This window comes from Lepeophtheirus salmonis, chromosome 13 (genome assembly GCF_016086655.4).
Source record: "Lepeophtheirus salmonis chromosome 13, UVic_Lsal_1.4, whole genome shotgun sequence".
In the NCBI taxonomy this organism is placed as follows: Eukaryota; Metazoa; Arthropoda; class Copepoda; order Siphonostomatoida; family Caligidae; genus Lepeophtheirus; species Lepeophtheirus salmonis.
Genome location: NC_052143.2, coordinates 38,420,142 through 38,441,666, shown reverse-complemented (window position 1 = coordinate 38,441,666; position 21,525 = coordinate 38,420,142). Strand labels below are relative to the sequence as shown.

Below are 21,525 nucleotides of genomic sequence, written 5' to 3'. Positions count from 1 at the left end.
CGGCCCACAGGTTGTCTTGTGTACCAACTCGACTAACAAACTGGTTGTAACGTCTGTCAGGAAGAGGGATTTATAAACGTTGTGGGGTATGTGGCAAAAAATCTCCTCTCCACATTCCCAACATTAGGAATCCATACCTCATATCTTAATGTTCCACCTAGTCCATGGCCATAAACTCAATCAAGAGGGGGATACATTCAACCATCTACAGACTTTATAAACTTTTCAAAGAAAATGGAATACGAATTTAATCAATTCCAAGGCAACTATATAGATACTAAACCATTTGTTATGGGTAGACTGCTAAAAATTATTCATAGTAAATTCCCATAGTGAACATAGTGAAGTTATCAAAATATTTATACGAACATACTGGAACATTTATTCGACTAAAATATATTAATAAATTAAATAAGAGCCGTAAAAAAATAACTTAGTTAGGATAACGGATAGACAAACGGGATAGAATTGTTATAGAGCACGAGGATAATGCGTGAGCGAGACTTATTGTATTATTCAAGGTAACTAGAAATATAAGGTTTTTAAATTATACATATTTATACTTAGTTAGGAAAATAAGAAAGATGATTTATTTTGTCTTTTAAATTTTAAAGTAATTAAATATTAAATATATTAAAGGTATATTTAGCTTTAAAAACTGAAAAGCATTTTAGTCTTAATTATTAAGATCAATCGAAAAAGGAAAACGCGTGGTAGAAGACACACATCAGTCCAAATATATGTCATTTAAAAACCTTGCATTTCTAGTTACCTTGAATAATACAATAAGTCTCGCTCACGCTTTATTCTCGCGCTCTATAACAATTCCATCCCCTTTTATTATTCTTATCCCTACCCAAATAGGGGGTTGGGCCCATGCTATCTGTTTCGCATATGACTCCCCCAAAAGCTAAGACCGGCCATGCCCTGAAACCGATTTGGTATTTGGAAATCAAATATGATCATTCTATTAATACAATGAACAACCGTTCTCTTTTATTCGGACTCTTACTCTTTTTTCAACCTCTACGGGATCTTTTTTTTTTTTAATCATGAAATGTCCGGTTATAAGTGAGATAAATAATAATACTCAATTTTGTCTCAAATAAAATTCAGTTTTTGATGAAATATTTAGCAACAAAATAAGAAACGAATGGGTATATAGAAAATTGCATTCCACAACCTAGTGATTTGAAAAATGGTGTGTTGTGAGCAAGGTTCTGCCCTGAGCGGTCTTGCAGTTCTTGCTTTTAATCCTATATAGAATATATAAAGAAAATATATTTAAAAAAAATAACAATAACTTTAATAAATAAGTACATTTTCGAAGTTTTTTTTAAGCATTTGCAGCGTTTACCAATGATTTTTTACGTTGGCAGAGTGATACAGTTGTATCTGAGATGAAACATCTAAGGGTTTCTTATGGATCTGGAAAAGGGCCTATAGGTAGTAGAGGGTGTAAATACAAGAGGGAAGGGATGGGGTAGATTATGGATCGAGGTCCACTACTAAGCTTGTCGGGATCCTATAATATGATAACTATAATATTTCTTAAGCCAGTGTTTCCCAGACTTCACTATGCTAAGCTTTCCCCTACACTAATAAATTTTAAACTAAGGTACCTTTTATACGAGTTTTCGGAGCCCCTGCTGGAACTTGGGGTACTATGCACTCTGCGTATATGGTAGCTACGCCCCTGTTTGTATCGAATATCATTTCCTGGATCCGAATTTTTTAGTAACGTCTACGGTTAATATAAAAACAAGGTTAGACAATCATGTCATCGGCCTTGCTAGAATTTTCAATCCGATGTATTGTACCCACTGTTGGGCAAGACATATGGATTTTGACAAAATATGGAACCACTCATAGTCTATGACGTCACTATTCTAGAATGTTCAATTAAATGTATCGTACTGACCAGTGTTGTATGTCAGGAAGATTTTTCGGTCCGCTTTACAAGGGTGAACGGTTGATTTTCAGTGGTGAACGTGGGATATTTAAACAGGGCAAATGCTACAACATAGATTAAATCTTGCAAGAATATCGTCCAATAGACTGTCTGACCATTATTTTTTTCAGGCAAACATTGGGAGAAATAAAATGAAAAGGAAAAACTCTAGACGGAAGTCAATGCCGACCTATTCATAAAGGAATGGAGTATAAAATGCACAGTGCAAGAATGAGAGAAAATTTTGGAACTATACAATTAAGGCAAACAATTTAAACCTCCTTACATATTTTTAAAATAATAACGGATGAAGATAATGAACGAGATTATAATATACCATGAAACGGTTACATCGACAGAAAATAAATTATGTTCACAAGTCTTCATGTTCTTAACTCGCATGTATACGTGGTGATGTGTTTGAAAAAAATGAAGAAAAAAATGCATGTGGTCTTTATCATGATTAGAATAAGGAGTTTTTCCTCTCTTTCCTTGACGCAAAGGTGTCAATCAAACTGTCTATGTCTTCATGGAGCACCTTGTCCACCATCACCCTATCCATGTTCAAGAGGGTGAGGGAGGAGAACCTCTTCTGGTCCATGGTGGTCCTCATGTGGTTCTTGAGCCTTCTGAGACAGGAGAATGACCGCTCCGCCTCACAGCTGCTGATGGGCATTGAGGCCAGGATCACAATCACCTTGTATAGCTCCGGCATCAGGCGGAACACTCCCAAGCTTATTAACTCCGCAGCAATTTGTGACGAAACCATGTCTTCTGTGTCAATATCTGCCTCGAGAACCATAAATTTTAAACATATAATGCAAAATGAAACATTATAATATTAACCTTGAATTGCTGGAAGATTGCATGGTCTGACTGGAGCTGCTCGAGTTCAAGTCTGTAGTGCTTGGCGACACGCTCAATGACACAGGTCTCCACTTCACTGTCATTGACGATTGCAATGAGATCCATTGTGATGTTTGTATCGTCGGTAGCAAATCTGCTCTCAAGCTCTAATACAATCTTATTGATTGCAACATCGAAATGTGTTTCACGGAAGTAGGATTCAGTTGTTCCTTTCCACTTTATTCTCCTTGGAATCTTCGCCTCCTTGAATTCCAAATCAATTGAGTCCTCCTGGTCAAATACTGATTTCATCTCAGACGACTTCAACTCAGCAAGTTTCCAGATTGATTCAAAGATTTTCTCATTCTTAAGATCTTCAAGAGTCCTAATCACTAGGTTGACGTGTTTCTGGGCCTTTGTTAGGTCAACCTTTCTGCCTTGAAGTTCATCTGACAAGCTAGATGTGTGTCTGAGGAGTGTCTTCAACAGTTCAATGCCGAAAACCAATTCGTGACAAAAGATGCTGTTGAGCAGAGAAGTTGCTGTTGAACTCGACAATGTATCTTTATCTTTGCTCATTATTATGAGGGTCTTCATGATTCTGACCATCCCTAGAGATACAGCGTGTACAGCATCGTAGCGGAGACTCCAGCGGGTAGCAGACTGGTTCTTCAGGGTCATCACCTTGGCATACTCCTCATCTTTACTTGTTATCTTCACCGACTTGTAGATTGCTGACCTCTTTGGTGACCCTTCAATGAAGTTGTATAAAATTTGTACTGACCCCATTGTATTTCTCAACAGGGTTATATCTGAGAGAAGATCCTTGGCTACAAGATTGAGGACATGGGCGTAGCAGTGGATGTAGACACACAGTGGGGCTGCTTCCTTCCACCTGGCGGCAAAACACTTCTTGATGCCAGATATGTTGGAGGCCCCGTCCACAGCCAGGGAGGCAGTGCGGGCGGGTTAAGGCCGAGATCCTTGACAGCCTCGTGAAGCTTCTCAAACAAATATTTGCCGTCAGTCTGGATAACTTTTACAAACTTGAGGAAGCTCTCTTTCTTGATGCCTTCACTCGTCAGATATCCCTGTGACAGACTGAACTGCTCCGTGTTAGACATATCTGATGTCTCATCAACAATCACAGAGAACCAGTAGTCATCATTGCCGGCACAAGTCTTGACATCTTCAATTATATTTTCCGTCACTTTGGATGCTATAATCTCTATCAGCTCATTTTGGATGTCAGGTGAAGTCCATTTGGCAAAACCTGCCCCAGCTGAACCAAATTTTTTGACTTCGGCCTCCAGTTTATCTTTGAGAATATGATTGTCGTGTGAACGCAGGGACAAAAGCTCCAGGAAGTCTCCTCGATTGTTTTCATTAGATTCCGTCAACTTTTCTCTTGTTTCGAAATCGCCCCTAAAAGCCAATCCTTGCCTTGCGAGGAACCCAACAATTTGGAAAAGATACCTCAAATAAGCTCGCCACTTCACGACTTCCTCAGCATGTCGAGACTGAACATGGCCGAGAACCGAGGTATTCTTTCTCTTTGATGTGAGGAAATTGATCCACTTTTCCATCGACAGTTTGAGTTTTTTGTTGTTAGAATGAACTTTCAACGAGGAACTGTTTTTCCATGTTTTGAACTCAAATTTCCCAAGGTTGGAAATGGAAAATTTGGAACAGGCGAAACACTTGGCTGACTTTTCAACCTCGTCATATTCTAGCCACGGGAACTTACGGAACCAATCATATTGAAAGTCTCTGGAGTATTTGTCATCTATCTGAGGACTGTATGTTTGTAACTTGGGCTGTAGAAGATGATCTCTCTCGACTTTAGGTACAGTTTCCCGCTCAGTCTCCACTCTGGTTCTGGTCTGGATGTTCTTCCGCTTTGGATCCCGCCCGGTAAGTATCGGGTCACCCAGCTGGCTCGTGAAGACGACAGGGTACTCTGGGCCTCCGTCCACAAACTCCATCTCCTCAGTCTTGCTCTTCTCACCTCCCTGGACATTGTCGCTAGTCTCAGAGTCCTCTGCAGAGGGAATATTGTTGTTGTTGACTACAGAGAGCTGCTCGGGAGAGAAGATTGGTCCGATATCGAGATTAGGAAGTCTTATTCCATGAGAAATTCGTCCGCTGGGGTAATTTGATGAGTCGACATTATTTTCTGTGTCTGCAGTAACTTTCTCTTCAACAGAAACGGACTTTTCAGATCTTGGTTCAGGCAGTGTGAAGTACTTTAAATCCGTACGAAAAATGTTGTGTGCGTCTTTGTTTTTTATTTTTGGCTGTAAAGTACTCTTGAAATAATTGCAGTAATTTATTAATTATCAGAAATGTATCACGGGAAGCGGAAAACGCGTTTTATATTCAAAGGTTGAATCATTTATATTTATAAAATGACAGGCAATATTTGAAAGAGATATTACGGTAAATTACAGGATTTGAATTCAAATTTCTGCGATGAATTGAGATACCCGAGAGTGTTAACTGAAGTTTAAAACCTCCGTTTTATCTATCTGACTTAATTTGGCCCCAATATTGTCTTAGAGATATAATTTATTAATTCTATAAATGTGCCGGTGAATTTTGGCTACTTTAAGTACAATTTGTGGTGCCTCCAAAGGATTAATCAGAATCATTTGTTCATTTAAATGAACTATAATTTGTTGGAAAATGTATTCCATGTTCAATTTTGAGAAAAATTATCTAGCTTCCTTTTGGGTGGACGTGCTACAAATATGTAATTTTATTATAATGACTCAGTATTATTATGAGTTGGTCATAAGTTACATATATATAATAGATTTTAATAATTAATTCATCTATATTTACATACCTATATGATTGGTGGACGGTTGAGTAAGGTTTTTTTTTTTTGGTCCGCTGAAGCGGACAAAGCGCAATACTGACGTACGGCCCTGGTACTGACTGCTGGGCAAGAAAAACAGATTTTGAGAAACATCCAACTACTCATTCACTATGACGTCTATTTTTAAAAGTATGGTGGAAGTCAAACATCAGTCGTACACCACGTGTTATTGTATAACCCTGTATTTCTATTAACCTTGGTAACGCCCCTTATTTTAAGTGCCTGTTACCAAAAGGATCCTGCATAAAAAAGGACCAAGACCAAAACCGTTGAAATGAAAGAACAGAGACCGGTACCGATAGAGTCACTGAACTTAAACTGGGCACAACCTTTGATGTGAGGCATTTCATGGAAATGAAATCAATCCACAGAGTAATGAATAACTGTACAAACAAAATCAGATCCATATTTTTTCTGCAGATATTCATTTTATGTTAAGCACTGTCAAAGATGATAATAATTATACACTTAATTAAGGGGGAAAAATTGTGGTAATCTTTGGTATAAATGAACGGAAAGCTTTCGTTATTCCGTTCAAACTCCAAGCCTGTTTAACATCGACATTCATCCGCCCAAATATACTTTGTCTCTTGGAATTTTTACTCTTTACATTCTTACATATATGGCCGTCAACACACAAACAAACTAGAATGATTGGTCTTAAAATTGAGTATGGGTTAAATTTGTATTCTTCGACACATTATCCTCCATTTCTATTAATAAGGATTATTTTTATTAACCCTTTGGGTGTGGCATAAATTGCACTACTTAAAGTAGCCAACATTGATCGTTACAATACAAGATTGAGAAATTGACATATTTTATTTGAAAGGAGCCAATATAAGTCTCTTGAATCAAAAAAAAATTCTAATTTATAGGTACAATTCTTGGGTATATTCACTCATACTAGTAGTTTGAATAATAAGCCTACAATTGACTCAAATATGTCTATGAAAATATTGGGTTGTATGTCTATATGAAGTAAAAAAAGGAAATTGATATTTTCTACTCTTGATTTTTGTTTAAGATTGCTTTTATGTTGATGCTTTGCTGTCAAGATTTTGAAATATTTTGTAGTAAAGACTGCCAAAAAATGACAAGATTTACAATTTTTTTTGTCCAAATTAGAAATATTGTTCACACACGACACTAAAGTGTTGTCAAAATTTAACTCAAGAACTCCATTTTATCTCGAGAATACATCATATGATTAAATTTACAATCTGTATTTTATCAAATTTCATCAAATTCTGAAGAGGTCGGATAAAAGATGGACTTTTTTTTTTTCAATTTTTTCTAGTTAAATAGTGATTTGAATACTATTTTTGATTTCATATTTTTTTATCTATTTTGTCTAAATTATGGCAAGCTACTATACCCAAATGAAACTCCTGGTTCGTCACAAATATATCGTGATTGGATAATATTTGACATAATTTGTGTAAAAATGACGAATCCGTAAGACATTTTTGAAGAACTATACCATATTTCAAAATCCTTCATGTTGAAGTTCCCAATATTATCTACAGTACCTTCCAGCAAATCGTTGACAAAAGAGCTCCAACCAAAGGGAGAACTCTTGTAAAAAAAATCAAGGAGATCATGGAACCTAAAAGTGTATAGGTTATTTGCTGTGGATAAAAATACACCACAATGTAAAAATGAGCTCATTCCAAATTATTTACAATTCTCAATTACTCAACAACTGTATTAGGATTATTCTGTGCAAATTTTAGTCTTGAGACTCGGTCCAGCACCGATTTTTTTTTTCCAGTTCGGTCTCAAGTGATTTTTTCTAGACCTATTTTTTTATCCACAACACGGTCTCTGACCATGTACCGATTTTTTTGGGTCAAACTTTATGGACCCATTTTTTTGGGTCTCATATATTATGACTATAAGTGACCAAATTTCTTATTTTTTCAAAAAAAAAAATCTCCAAAGTGCACGATATTTTGTAGCACAAATACTGTATACATATAATATATATTTATTCATTCGATTATTCAAGCAAATCAGTTGAGTTATATAAGTAATAAGAATACGTTTCCTTGCACATTAGTTGGTTTATTTATTTTATTACTAATTGTACTTTTACGTTAGAGGGAATCGAAGGAAGATACTTCTAACTTGATCATCCATCCCAAGAGATGCTCGAATTCAGAATTCCACATTTCACGAGACGACAGGATTAAAATTCATCAGAGCCATCTCTGTTTAAACTTCGTATGACGTCATTGTAGTTAAAAATACATATGTCATTAACAATTTATCTATCTAATAGATCTAAACGAATTTTTCTTCTGGACCAAACTTTTCCTTTAGACCGGTGCAGACCAAATTTTTCCTTCGCCCCGATCTAGACCGAATTTTTCTATGAAATCGGTCCAGACCTTTATATTTTTTGTTGGACAGAACTAATTCGGTCCAACAAAAAAATAAAGGTCTCAGACCGAATCCCGAATGATCTTTACAGATTAGATTTACAGAAATTACTTCAAAAATGCATTCAACTTTGACTAGACGACTTGTAGATTAAGAACCAGTAATTCGACATGAATGAAACTTACATTTCTGAAACGCTATTTTTAACCACTACAAAAAAACCATTCTATGGTTTGAGCAAATCTGTGTCAAGGATATGCGTGAACGTAGTATACAAAATATAAAAAGAAGGATTTGACAAATATCGAATTAATAATAAATGATTTTGATCAACTAACATAAACAATAACTAATAAATTATAATTTAATCATTAAAACAAATGTAATACTAGTCTGAAGAGTCTCAAAAATTCAATCTACTTATATCGTTAAAAAAAGGGGGAGGGGTCTCAAGATTGTATTCAAAAAGTAGATAGAAAATTAATTAATTTTTTAAAAAAGGAAAAAAGTAGGGACGTAGATAATTAAGCAATTAAAATATGAGTATGTAGTTAATTTTAATAATAATAACAAGAATAAAACTAATTAAGGGAAAACGTTCCTCCCCCGAGACCAGGTCGAGGTTTTGGAAGAGCCATCAATCTTAAGCCTGAAGTGGATCCTGAGCCACCTCGACCCCTCTTCTTTGTGGGACTCCCTCCGGTGCGTTTTAGAGATGATCCAGTTCTACTAGTATTACCCGATTTCCTTTTTCCACGATAGGATTTCCTAGAGCCTCCACGACCACGAAAATATTTCCCCTTTCCTCTGAAAACAAGGAAAAACATTTTAATAATAGATGAATAAAGATATTTCGATTTGGATATAAATGAATTATAGTCTATCATATATTTATATTCATTTTAAACCTATATGGGATGATGGTACAGAGATTGTATAGTAACTAGGGTTGCAAAACTCCGGGAATTTTCAAACATGGAAAATTTCTTTGGGAATTAATAGGAATTTTTGACCTATAACAGTGTTAAACTGGGAATTTTCGGTACCCGCTAATTTCGCTTAAAGACATTTTGCCTTAATATAAATATAAATAAATGAAGCTTATAGGTCCTTAAAATCTTAATATGCAATATTACTTATTATAAAATGCATTGAATGCTTGTTTTCTGTTGTAATAATTATGGAATTATGCTTGTTCGCAATCCATGAGTCTTTTCTAGTTTGAATAATCAATCATGTCTAAGAATAATTACTAACCAAGAAGTGATAAGTAATTATTCTATTCGAATTGTTGCCGTGTTTATTTTTGTCTTTCTTATTGTATCAATTTTGTCTCAAGTTCGTATTTATTAGATACTGGGATTTTGTTGGTGTATGCATTGAAACTTTGGGGCATGATTCCATCATTTTTTAAACGGAAAACAACCATTTAATCCGTTTTATTATAATATACATTACATATTTTTATTAAAAAATCCAAGGGAACACAAAAATTTTAAACGAAAATACCAAAAACGACATATAAATTTCATTTATGTACATATTAAGGCGAAGTATCTTTCAGGAAAAATGTTCTCAGGCGAAATTGTTTAACCCATAATTACATAGCGCCGGAATTTTTGATATTGAAGGCTGTACACATATATATTTTAGATGAAAAATATTTTTTTCAACATATTAGTATATAAAACAAACAAATCCATTGATTAAATATATTTAAAAAAATCTCACTAAAAAGAATATGAGTAAATCTCTGATATTGATAGTGTCAAAAAATTCGTTTTTTGTTCCTTTCTATTCTATCGTTTGCTGCCTTTTATTAGTTACTCTGAGTCACAAATACGAACCGATAAAAATATTTAGAAATTAGTTAAAAACTTGGAACTTTGAAAGAGAAAAAATAAAGAGCTTTTTGCATAATTTCGGACGTAAGTTGGTTAGAAAATGATTTAAAACTGGCTAAACTACCAGAAATTCAAAATCTGTGTATATTTTAAAAAATGACATTTTTTGATAATCCCCTTAAGTCGCGAGCCTGGTATAATAGCCCCACTGTCCCCTGATAATCCGCTACTATTTATGTATTTAACTGAAGAAAGTCCCCTAAATTGTTTGATCAGAGGTAACACACACACAAAAAAAAGATTTATTGGGCTGAAGTTATTATTAAAATAACTAGTAAGAAAATTAATCTTTTTCTATAATTATGACCATTCAGATCTATTTATGATGGAGGGGTGTTGAAGGGAAAGGAATCTTTAGTGTCACTGAGCTTCTGAGTACATCTAATGATTAAGAGTATGAACTAAAAAATATAAAGAACTGTCCTTGAAATATATACGGAAGATTGAAAAAGCACATAACCTACTCATTTGAAAATTCCCGCAGCATTGTAAGTGTAATTGTTACATGCATTAATACATTTTTATTTGCATCATATTGTCTCACAATTGACCAATATGTGCTTGTCCTAGTTCAGAATAACTTGGTAGAGACGGATCACTGATTTGCAGCAGCTATTAACTTCAACGTCTTCCGGAATACTTTGGCCACGCGGGTGGCAACAAGGGTCTTTGTTGACGTGGGATACTACCCCCTTGAAGACCATACCCTACATTGTAAAAGAGGAGGGCCAAAAGTGTGTTTGAAAAATCATTGCACTTTATCCTGCAGTGTAATGAAATCTCTGCACACAATAATCTTAATTTAACGACGTTAATTGGGGTATAATTTGGTAAAGCTCAACCCTCCACCTAAAATACCCTAAATAATTAACTATCATTTTTGCTCTGTTGTATTAAAGTTTGCAATGTTGAACCTTTTCTGTGACCTTGACCTTAAGCAGTATAAGAAGTGCTTTTATAAATATAATTACAAAATGTCATTGATTTGAATTATGTATCTCAATTTTTTTTAAGTTATGGTCGATTATGCTTTTTTATCATTTTTTACGACATTTACCTTTGAAATTTCAAAATTTAATGGCTTCTTGCTGTTAACATATATAATCTTCTTAGAAAGTTTTAACAAAATCGGCCAGTAAGTTTTTCCGTGATCCTACTTACAAATAGACAAATAAACCGAGTCTAAAAACATTAGCGTTGTTGGAGGAGGTATATCCTCTCCACATGTACAACTACTGTAGATAACATTTAGAGCTACAAAATGAATTGAATTTCATCAAGATAAAACTTGATACGCGAGCTTAAATTTAGGGACATGATCTCTAAACGAGCTAATTTAAAAATAAGTTTAGAATTAAACTTTTTTTTATTCTAAATATTACTTCTTTTCTTGAAGATTTGTTTGTTGAAATTGAGTTAGAGGTTCAGAAGATTATATCACAATTTGAAATTTCAGGAATTTATCATTTGATTAAAGGTAAAAATCTACATGTAAGCATGCTCTGGTGCAAAACTCCCTTTTGGTAGGGAGTGATTTGATATGGAAGGACAATTTGTATTTATAAAAGTTAGATAATGAAGTAAAGTACTTAGACTTGGACATCCATCCCTTGGAATCAACATTACTACTTGGAAAATAAGGGGATCCACTATTGTCTTCCTCTTCCTTCCGTAGCATCTCAGCCGTTTGTAGATCTTCAAGGTAATTCATCCTTTTATCCAAAAATTCAACACAAATCGGAATAAGGGACTCTCCATAGCTCGCATACCTCACCTCAGTCATGTGAACAACGTCAAGCATATCTTCTTTATTGACAGGTAGTTTAGAAGCAATTTCTCTATAGCAGTCCACTGGTAAAGCAGCATAGCAGTTATTAAGCTCTGGATGTTCGATTGCAATGAAATCTCGGAGAGCATCAAAGCAATCCTCTTCCAATTTCTTAAGACATTCATCACTTTCTTCCTCTGGAGGAGTCTTTTCCAAAGATGATGAGAGAGATGCAACTGAGGCTCGTGATGGGGCCATATCAATATAAATCTTATTTTGTCCGTTAATAATTTTATTTGAGTTAGGCCCAATCTTGACATATGCCATTGCAACTCCCTCCTTGCTCACAACCAAATCCTCCCATAAATAGCCCTCCAGTACTAATTTACGAACTATTCTATTACAATCTGAAAGACCCATTTGCTTTGCCGTATTATATGCAGGGTCCGTATCCCATTGAGAGTTGAGGACTTTCTTATTTTTCATTCCTCTTAAAATATCCACCATATGATTGAGGGTAAAGTTCTTTTGATCAAAACGGGAGCGTCCAGAGAGACGAATCACCATTTCAATGATTGACTTAGCGAATGTAGTAACATCACTCTTGACTCGATCACTGCTACGGCAATTGTCACAAGTCGTTTTTTCATTATTTTTACAGATCCGTGCATCAAATACTTCGCCAAAATACTGAAGCTGCATGGCTCTACGACAGTCAGTTGTGTTCTCACAGTAACTCACCATAGCGTGTAAATTTTCATGATGGGTTTTTTGAGCCTGGTAGTTGGCATTGGAGTCCATTTCTATTAGCTTCCGTAAACGGTGCATATCCCCATATGAGTAGAACAGAATGCAATTGCTAGGACGGCCATCCCTACCAGCACGTCCACTTTCTTGATAATATCCCTCAATGGATTTAGGTAAAGAATAATGCATGACATAGCGTACATCTGGTTTATCAATGCCCATGCCAAAAGCTATTGTGGCACAAACAACTTTAACCTTATCTTTAATCCATTGGTCTTGCACACGACTTCTCTCAGAATCCTTTAGCCCAGCATGGTAAGAGAGAGCCTTGATCCCTGATGCAGTTAAATCTTCAGCCGTTTTATCACATTCTTTCCTGGACAAACAATATATAATACCACTTTGGCGCATCCAATCTTTTTGAATCATAGAAACTATATCCTTTGTTATACTCTTTCCTTTCTTGGGCTTGACCTCATATATTAAATTTTGACGATTGAATGAGGAAAGAAACCACTTTGGAGACTTCATGTTTAATTGATGCAAGATGTCTGTTCTTACACGAGGTGTAGCAGTTGCAGTGAGGGCCATGAAAGGAACTTCTGGATAAACAGATCGAAGCTTATGTAAAAGTTTATAGTCAGGTCGGAAATCATGCCCCCACTGGGAAACACAATGTGCTTCATCTATCACAAAGCGATTTAATAATTTGCGGGAGTATAAACTACTAAAGACCCCATTCAATTCGTTGGAAGCGGATATTTTCTCAGGGGTGACATACAACAATGTTAGACCAGGAGTAAGAAGCCGTAACTTGTCATAAATTTTTCTTTGTCGACCATAGTCATCTCCACTCAAATGATCAGCAGGGATGCCCAAGCCGTTTAATTTACTCACTTGGTCATAAATGAGAGATACTAGAGGAGAAATGACAACGGTCACTCCCCCTTGAATTGAGGCAGGAAGTTGATAGCAAAGACTTTTTCCCCCACCCGTAGGCATAAGGACAAAGGTATCATGGTTAAGTAGGGCTGCATTCACAGCCGGTAATTGATTTGGTCTGAAATCACGAATACCAAATTTACTCTTGAGCTTTTTAAATAATTCAGATGAGAATGAAAAGTCCTTTCGAAGTAATTCCTTGTCATTCCCGTCATTCCGAGCGTCTCCAAGAAATCTTCCTTCTATATTAATACGTGATGGCTTTTCGTAGAGGGCATCTGTATAATTGATGCATGAGCCCTCGTCCAATGACTTGCTCATGGGGTCTTGAAAACGAATGACTTCATTTTGAGTTTCAAAATCTTCAATGACTTGCATGGTGTCATGATGTTCAAAATGATGGTCTAATTCATCATCTTCATATTGAATGGGATTCTTTTTACTTTGTGTATTCCATGGTTTGTCATTTCTCCGCTCTGAAAAACTGAGAGATGTATTAGATTTTCGTTGAGAGTAATTGTTCAAATCATCTTCTTCATATTGAATTGGATTCTTTGGCGGTGTTTGCACGTTCCAAGACTTGGAGTTTTCATTTCTAGGTTTTTGAAATACAAACTTTTCTTGACTACTTGCTTTAGGCACAGATCCCGAAGGCTGAGGATCTACCTGAGATAAATGGGACAAGATGGGGCTTGAATTATCATTTTTTTGAGATTGCTTGGCAATTTGATCGGAGAGAGAAGAGAGTTTGACAGATATTTTATCCGTCAATTCCCAGAGATGATCCAAATTTTCTTTATCTACTAAATTAGAAGGAATATATTTCCCTCTATAAAAGTTTACTAATGTCTTTAGACAGGATGTATAATGACTTTGCAGCTCCTGAGTTTCAAACTCCGCCATTCTAGAATGATCCTTGTGAACAACCCGTTTCCCACGTATTTTTAAATACGTGTCTTTTAGAGTCAACGTTTGACGGTCCTTTTTAAGTCCACCACTACTACTATGACTCAACGTACGCCCTCTTCTTTTAGACGGCGCAGGGCCTTTATTGGGGGATTCATCAATGAATTCATCGTCTTCTATAAGAGAGTGTTTAGGCGGATCTTTTTTAGGGGTTTGTGAGATTTTGAGAGGGGAGATACTTTTGTTGTTCATTTTCTTTAGATTTAGATTAAATTGAAACTTTGAAGGTTGTGTCGTGGGTTTAGTAGAGCGACTCAATTTGGAGGAAAATGAAAAGGAGAAATCGGGGTGTTCGTCATCTTGGGAGGACTTACATTCATCTTCACTATCCTCACGGATGACATTGCCTTTTTTATAAATATTACTACTGGTATTAGGTTTGAAAGTAATGGGGTCATCATCAGAGGAATGTAAATGTTTTTTAGAGCTGAGAATGGGGGATTTGGGCTGAGGTTTGTTCTTGACGTGAAGCTCTTCTTCTTCTTCATCATCGATAAAAGGATTTCTTTTTCCTTCTTGTTCGTCTTCATCAATGAGACTATGAAGGAGTTCTTGTGGAGGAGGAGAGAGTCGAGGTTCATAGACTTTCCGGCTCCCACAAGGACTCGGCGTTAAAGGGATAACGTCATCGTCCTTCGTTCCTCCTTTACTAAACACTTGATCATAAAAGTCATCTTCATCCTCGTCGAGCAAACAAAAGTCCGGAGTCGCACCACTCGGCAACTCCTCTTCCATTGGAGACTCAACGACATTCTTTTTTACCATAAATGAAGTGATTCGTTTCTGAGATACTCCACGACTTTCTTCCGGGTTATTTCTCTTCTTCGTGAAAACGAACTTTTTAGCGCTCCCCAAAGATCCTTTGTCACTCATAATGAATACATGGCTTAGTGAAGAATTCTCGTTAATTGGGTCGATCAACCACTGAGGTGCGATCACCACTTATGCAGTAATTCAATTCCCGCTCCTATTTGGTCTTTATTTACTTTTTATTTGTGTTGTTAATTGTTTGTTTATTTTGATTTAGAGTGTATTGATTCGCTCCTATTTATTATTAAATAGAGAATGTTTTATTGGTTGACGGTGATATGGAGTAAAAAGGGAATAGAGCATTTTCTCGTGACGTCACAATTTTGATGTTGGGCATTTTGGGGGCCTAAACAACCAAGTTTATAACAATTAAGACTCTTTTTTCGTTCATATTAAGGATACTAGTTAACTATTCGTTATAAAAATGGGGACCAACAAATAAAAGCCTTTTAAAAAGGAAATTAACCTTACTGTCTATCAAATATGAAATATCTATTCCTCTAATGTCTAGTTTCATTATATATAATCTTATCTAACCCTAAATAATATGTATTAAAAATATGTCATTACGTCCTTATTCAATCTGATTTACATAGTGTCACAATGGTATAAATTAGATATTTTTTGATAAATTATCATATTTTTTTCGTCTGTAATTGATCTCCATAAAAAATTAATTATACAAATCTAATTTTAAAGCAAAAATAAAATGACAGATTCTTAGTACGTCAATATGTACATTTTATTTTATTCTTCAATACATCATTCATGTCCTACGACATGAATGATGGCTGAGAGGATCACCAGCTTCAGGATCGTCTCAACCTGGTGTGGTGAAATACAACATTTTTGATGATAAATTCCAAGTTTTTTTTTTGTTAGGTCAATATGAATTTGTACAATTGTACTTGTATTTTATATTATATCAGTAAATTATACAGCTTAATTAATTCGAAGTATTCTACCCTCCATTGATCTTTGAATACTAATGTGATTCATTCATATAGTCTGTAGAGTCAAGTGCATTTGCACTTAAAGTCGAATGGACTTGGAATCTCAGAATTTAGAGCCAGGATCACAAAATGTTATTCCAAATTATTAATTAACAATAATAAGCTTCATGTATAGATCTTTAAATATAATGTAATTAATTCATTAAGATCGTTATGAATTTAATATTTGAATGGAACGTACACTACAAAAATAATCTTACAAATACGAACTAAAGTGGATACTTTATTTTTGAAACAGCAAATTCCTCAGTTGAAATGACTAATTGAATAATTTTTGAATATTTACGTTAGAAAACCCTTTAAGATATAATATTTACTTTAATTTTTAGTTGTAAATATGCAGTCAGTCCATCATTTATGCCTCAAGAACATTTTGGTGGGATTTCAAATAATATCCCCTAAAATGTATGAGTTGACTAAGATACCACGTGATATTTTTATAAAACTACAACTACTACAAATATCATAACTTTATAACAGTACAAAGCTCATATTAGTTTACCAAGATCTAGGAATTTTTCGCCATAGCAGGTTACGTGATTAGAGTATCATAAATCATTGTATGTATTGGTCCGCATAAGTCCGAAGGAATTTAATTCATTCATATGAATATTTTTATTTACATGGTCTGCTGAAAATAAAATATTTTGTATTGTCTGTTATTGTTCTCCTGATCGGCCGTGCACGATGAACTGCTGTGAGGCATGAAACTTCTAGCTACTCCTCCCCTCAAGGATCATGGCAACTACTACTAATCATGATGGCGATAGAATAGAACAGGCCCTAAATTCTTTTTTTGGCCATCCGTCCTTTCGGTCCAAGGAGCAAGAGGCCGCAATTCGTGCCATTGTGGAGGAAGAAGATTGTGAGAGGGATGTTTTCGTTTCTATGCCCACGGGCTCTGGAAAGTCCCTCGTCTATCAACTCCCTGGCGTTCTCCTTCCGAAAGGCCGAATCACTATTGTCGTATCGCCTCTGATTGCTCTGATCAAGGATCAGTTGGAAGCCTTGCAAAAGAAGAAAATCCACGCTGAAGTACATGACACAAGTCCTCCACCAACAAAATAAATTAATTGTATATTCAATTCTAATTGTACTACTTGAGCAATCATCACGAATCTACCTTTGTAATAATGGGCACTTTGTAGAGCGCAAAACCTTTGATTAAGTGCCTTTATTATACCTTCAAAATGATACTAATTTGAGTGATGTGTCTCAATTGGTTCAAAAGTTATGGCCGATTATGCATTTTTTACATTTTGCGTGACCTTTGACCTTTCAAAATTTAATGAGCTATTTCTGTTAATATACATTATCTTTTTACAAAGTTATACGAAAATCGACCTGTAATCCTGCTTACAAACGGAATTTTTCTTGTGTCAAATTTGATTTTCGAGTATTTTTATACTTAAAATAGGTTTGAGCAAAGTTTTGAATATAGAAAAAAATCAATAGTTGGCATAAAAATTAATTTGTTCGTTCCAAAAAAAAATTATGCTAATTTTAAATATGTGCTTGTATTCGATATGTAAATTTCCAATCCTGAGAAAAGGGAATTTAAAGGTTTACAAATACTTTTTGTTAATTAAACCCTAATTATTGACACTTGAAATGATTTACTTTGGCGTAAAAACAATTGAAAACCCCCTATTAAATTATTCTTGCTTTAAATAAAACACATCAAATAATCAAAATTTTTGAAAAAAACTAATTAGAGATTCATAATCAATTACTATTAGAATTGAAAATGTAATTTTATAAGATTTTTGAATAATCAATAATTTTGTTGACTTGTATTATTAATTAATGATAACACGATCTAATTGTTCTTATTTTGTTACTTATTAGTCCCTCAACTCCAAAATGGGAGAACAGGAGCGTAAACGAGTACTTCGAGACATCCATGCCAAATGCCCAGATACTCGCTTCCTCTATGTCACACCTGAGCAATGTGCGACAAATACCTTCAAGTCCATACTCGAAAAGCTCGTAAAGTTCAATGTTCTGGGATACTTTGTCATAGACGAGGCTCATTGCGTCTCTCAGTGGGGTCATGACTTTAGACCAGATTACCTCAAACTAGGACAACTCCGTAAAATTATTAATAAAACTCGAGTTTTAGCACTCACTGCAACGGCCTCCAAGGAGGTTGCAGCGGATGTCTTCAAGCAGCTCAAAATGAAAAAAGAACCTCTCGTATTCAAAGTCCCTTGCTTTAGAAGTAATTTGTTCTATGATGTTGTGTTCAAGGAATCTATTCAGTACGAGTACGAGGATTTAAAAGGATTTGTTCTTGAATGCTTGGGAGAAGGTGTCTTGAAAAAGTCGACTCTTGGAAAGAATGCACCTTGTGGAATCATTTATTGTCGAACAAGAGATGGAACGCTCCAAATTGCGTCACAATTGACTAAACGAGGAATCCCTACTCTTGCATATCATGGTGGTCTAAAGGATTCCGAAAGATCTCGTGTTCAGGAATCTTGGGCTGATGGTAAAGTCCCAGTGATTGCAGCAACCATTTCCTTTGGTATGGGAGTGGATAAAGCAACGGTTCGATTTGTTGCTCATTGGTCCGTACCTCAGACCATAGCAGGTTATTATCAAGAGTCTGGACGTGCTGGACGTGATGGGAAACCATCATTTTGTAGAATCTATCACTCAAGAGAAGAAAAAGGTGCTATTGCATTTCTACTTCAACAAGGTTCCAACAAAGCCAAGTCCGAGCGTCGCAAAGAAGTAGCTAAAAGTGCAATTAAAAGTTTTGAAAAAATGGTAAAATATTGCGAGGGACTTACATGTCGACACTTTGTCTTTTCTCGTCATTTTAACGATGATTGTAAGCCTGATTGTGATAAGCGTTGTGATGTATGTGTGAGTCTAAAAACTGTAGAAAAAAAGGTTGAAGCCTTTCACTCAAATTCCCTACGCAACAATAATTTTAGAAGTGCTCCAGAGGCGAAAGCGAATAGTAATGAGCTCTATGGTGGAGGTCGCGAGGGGAATAAGCGTCATTTTGAGTCCTATGATTCTGATGGTGGGGATTCTGGACACGATTACGAAATAGCAGAGAAGAGAGCAAAAAAGGATCGGGAAATTTTGATTAAAAAAGAATTTCGAAATCGAAAGAAAGGTAAAAGCAGTGGTAAGGATGATTCAAAGGAGGATGAAGCCATCCGCTTTGCAAAAGTGAAGGGTGCAGAATTCACAAAAAACAAAATTGCTGGCCTTGAAGTACGAGCTAGGGAGTCTTATTTGGGTCTATTGGAAACAAATATACGGCTTAATTATGATACTGCTATTAAGTATGGAGCTCTCAAGGAGGAGGAGAAGAAATTATCCAACCAGGATATTCTTCAAATTGCTGTGAATGAAGAGTATCAAATATTTACATCCAATAAAGTCGTGACCATGTACCGCCGAGGGATGGCATTTCTTATGGCAGCTGTGAAAAAAGACACTGACGGATGGAATGCACATTCGTGTGTAATTAAATATGATCCTTCGGAAAACAATCACCAATCTCTTTCAAAATTGGCATCTGGTATTAAGAAGGAAGAAAAGAAAAAAAGTTCAGAGACGACGTCGGGAAATGTTCCTAAAATCATTTCCAAAGGAGGCTTTAAAATTAAGAGAGATCCTCTTACTCAAGTTGGAATAACGAACTATTTTTCAAAATCCGAACCAAAAGTGCAGTCCAAGTGGAAGTCTCTTGGCCTTGACGATGACGAGGATAATGATCAGACTAACAATCAAGGAGATGAAGAGATAGAGGAAAATCCTTCGACATCCTCTTCAAATATTAACTTCTACAATGAGGCCAACAATGATGATAAGAAAAGTTTCTCTTCGGAGTCACCCATTTCCTACAAGGCGGCACCCTCTGAATCAAGTAAAGTTTCTTCTCCTATAGAAGAAGAAAAAGAGGAAGAAGTGACGGAGGAAGCAACATTCATCGAACGAGAAAAAAGCGCTTGCTATGAGGATTCAGAAAATCAGACTGTTGAGGATTTCAAAGAGCGACTTGAAAAGGAGTATTCGAACTTTGAAGAGGATTATACAACAATCAATAATATTCAGTCATCCTCAAGAAGAGATTCTCCCAAGAGTGATGTTGTTAATCCAGAAACATTTTCAAAGCTTGAAGAAACGATTAGTAAGCTACAGAAACAAATGGCTGAAAGTGAAGATTCAATTAATTATGAGTTATTAAATCATAGTAATCAAGAAGAAGGATCTCCTTTTAAACTTGACCAGAATGAGATAGAGACATTAAGCCCGGAAGCAAGCAATAAAAAAAGTAGTAATAGTGGTTCTTCGTCTTCCATGAGTAGTAGAAAACACCGTCCAAAGATCAAAGTAAAGGTAGAGGATATAACAAAGACAAAGAAAGAGCGGCGAGGGCCCTCGTCGTCGAGGACCTCTTCTGAGAGTTCCTCCAAGAATGCTGATAAAAAGAGCAAAAAGGATGCCGCAAACGAAATAGTCAAAGTCCTTGTTCCTCACTACAAATCCGGGAAAATTATGTCAAAAGAAGTTTTTAAATTTGCTGCCAGAGAGCTCACCCATGTTTTACTTGATGCTAAAGTAAAGTCCTCCTCCTATGGAAATTATGTATCTAAATTCTTCAAGAGACATTGTAGTATTGTCTCAATTGATGATGCTAGGACTAAAATAAATCATTTTAAATCCAAAATTATCGTTTGAGCGCCAAATAAATCAATCAATGGATCGATCCATTTGATACTTACAGGTCAATATTTGATTATGTTAAATAATTATTAATCTCATTTTTTTAAAAGTAATAAAGATTTAAAATATGGATCTTTTTATTCATTCATTTGGTATGTGCATTTGCTACAAGTATCCAATAAAATATTATTAGAAATTGTATAAGTTACAATTTTTTTGTCTTTTTACGCTCTATTTAATTACCTAATAAAATAATTGATGCTCTCATTTCCTTTTAATCTATTGAAATAACTTATCTATTACAATGATTCATTTGCAATAAAAAAAGTGGTCATATATCCACAACCATTGAAATATTCAACTATTACATTAGTAAGTAATTATAAGTTATCACAACTATTCTAAATTATTCATCAAAAATTACTCAACTCATTTTTGAGCTGCAACTTGTACAATTTACTTATACAAATTATAACTTTTACACATCATAATATAAATATCGTATGTAGTGACAATATTTAATTGCAATTGTCAAATTTTAAAATTGCTGAATAATGTTGCGTGCAAGTTGCAACTTGTATGACCTAAAGTTGCAATCAAAAAATGAGATGAATAATTTTAAA

At 35.3% G+C, this 21,525-nt stretch overlaps 3 protein-coding genes across 4 annotated transcripts; 1 reads left to right on the top strand and 2 right to left on the bottom strand.

The window, feature by feature from the left end:
* Window positions 1-1,734: 1,734 nt before the first annotated feature.
* On the bottom strand, window positions 1,735-3,733 carry LOC139907097 (zinc finger MYM-type protein 1-like). The gene is made up of 3 exons (XM_071893114.1): window positions 2,798-3,733; window positions 2,539-2,741; window positions 1,735-1,744 (listed from the first exon to the last, which is right to left on the bottom strand). The coding sequence occupies exons 1-3, from the start codon at window positions 3,584-3,586 to the stop codon at window positions 1,735-1,737; spliced, it is 1,002 nt and encodes a 333-aa protein (XP_071749215.1). The 5' UTR covers window positions 3,587-3,733.
* Window positions 3,734-8,402: 4,669 nt separating this feature from the next.
* Window positions 8,403-15,454, bottom strand: Blm (Bloom syndrome helicase). The gene is made up of 2 exons (XM_040723331.2): window positions 11,557-15,454; window positions 8,403-8,870 (listed from the first exon to the last, which is right to left on the bottom strand). The coding sequence occupies exons 1-2, from the start codon at window positions 15,261-15,263 to the stop codon at window positions 8,645-8,647; spliced, it is 3,933 nt and encodes a 1,310-aa protein (XP_040579265.1). The 5' UTR covers window positions 15,264-15,454; the 3' UTR covers window positions 8,403-8,644.
* Window positions 15,455-16,770: 1,316 nt separating this feature from the next.
* On the top strand, window positions 16,771-21,032 carry LOC121127448 (ATP-dependent DNA helicase Q5). 2 transcript variants are annotated; one of them, XM_040722813.2, is made up of 2 exons: window positions 16,771-17,248; window positions 18,062-21,032. In XM_040722813.2, the coding sequence occupies exons 1-2, from the start codon at window positions 16,952-16,954 to the stop codon at window positions 20,915-20,917; spliced, it is 3,153 nt and encodes a 1,050-aa protein (XP_040578747.1). In that variant the 5' UTR covers window positions 16,771-16,951; the 3' UTR covers window positions 20,918-21,032. The 2 variants fall into 2 exon arrangements, with proteins under 2 accessions (XP_040578747.1, XP_040578748.1); XM_040722814.2 differs by having other exon boundaries at window positions 16,839-17,288.
* Window positions 21,033-21,525: the final 493 nt, after the last annotated feature.

Bases quoted from the DNA above. Each gene is read 5' to 3' on its own strand.
- LOC139907097 (XM_071893114.1), bottom strand. From the start codon at position 3,586: ATGGGGTCAGTACAAATTTTATACAACTTCATTGAAGGGTCACCAAAG. The intron at 2,742-2,797 runs GTTAATATTATA...ATGGTTCTCGAG, and splicing joins CAATCTTCCAGCAATTCAAG to GCAGATATTGACACAGAAGA.
- Blm (XM_040723331.2), bottom strand. From the start codon at position 15,263: ATGAGTGACAAAGGATCTTTGGGGAGCGCTAAAAAGTTCGTTTTCACG. The intron at 8,871-11,556 runs GTACTTTACTTC...CCTTGTTTTCAG, and splicing joins GGATGGATGTCCAAGTCTAA to AGGAAAGGGGAAATATTTTC.
- LOC121127448 (XM_040722813.2), top strand. From the start codon at position 16,952: ATGGCAACTACTACTAATCATGATGGCGATAGAATAGAACAGGCCCTA. The intron at 17,249-18,061 runs GTACATGACACA...GTTACTTATTAG, and splicing joins AGAAGAAAATCCACGCTGAA to TCCCTCAACTCCAAAATGGG.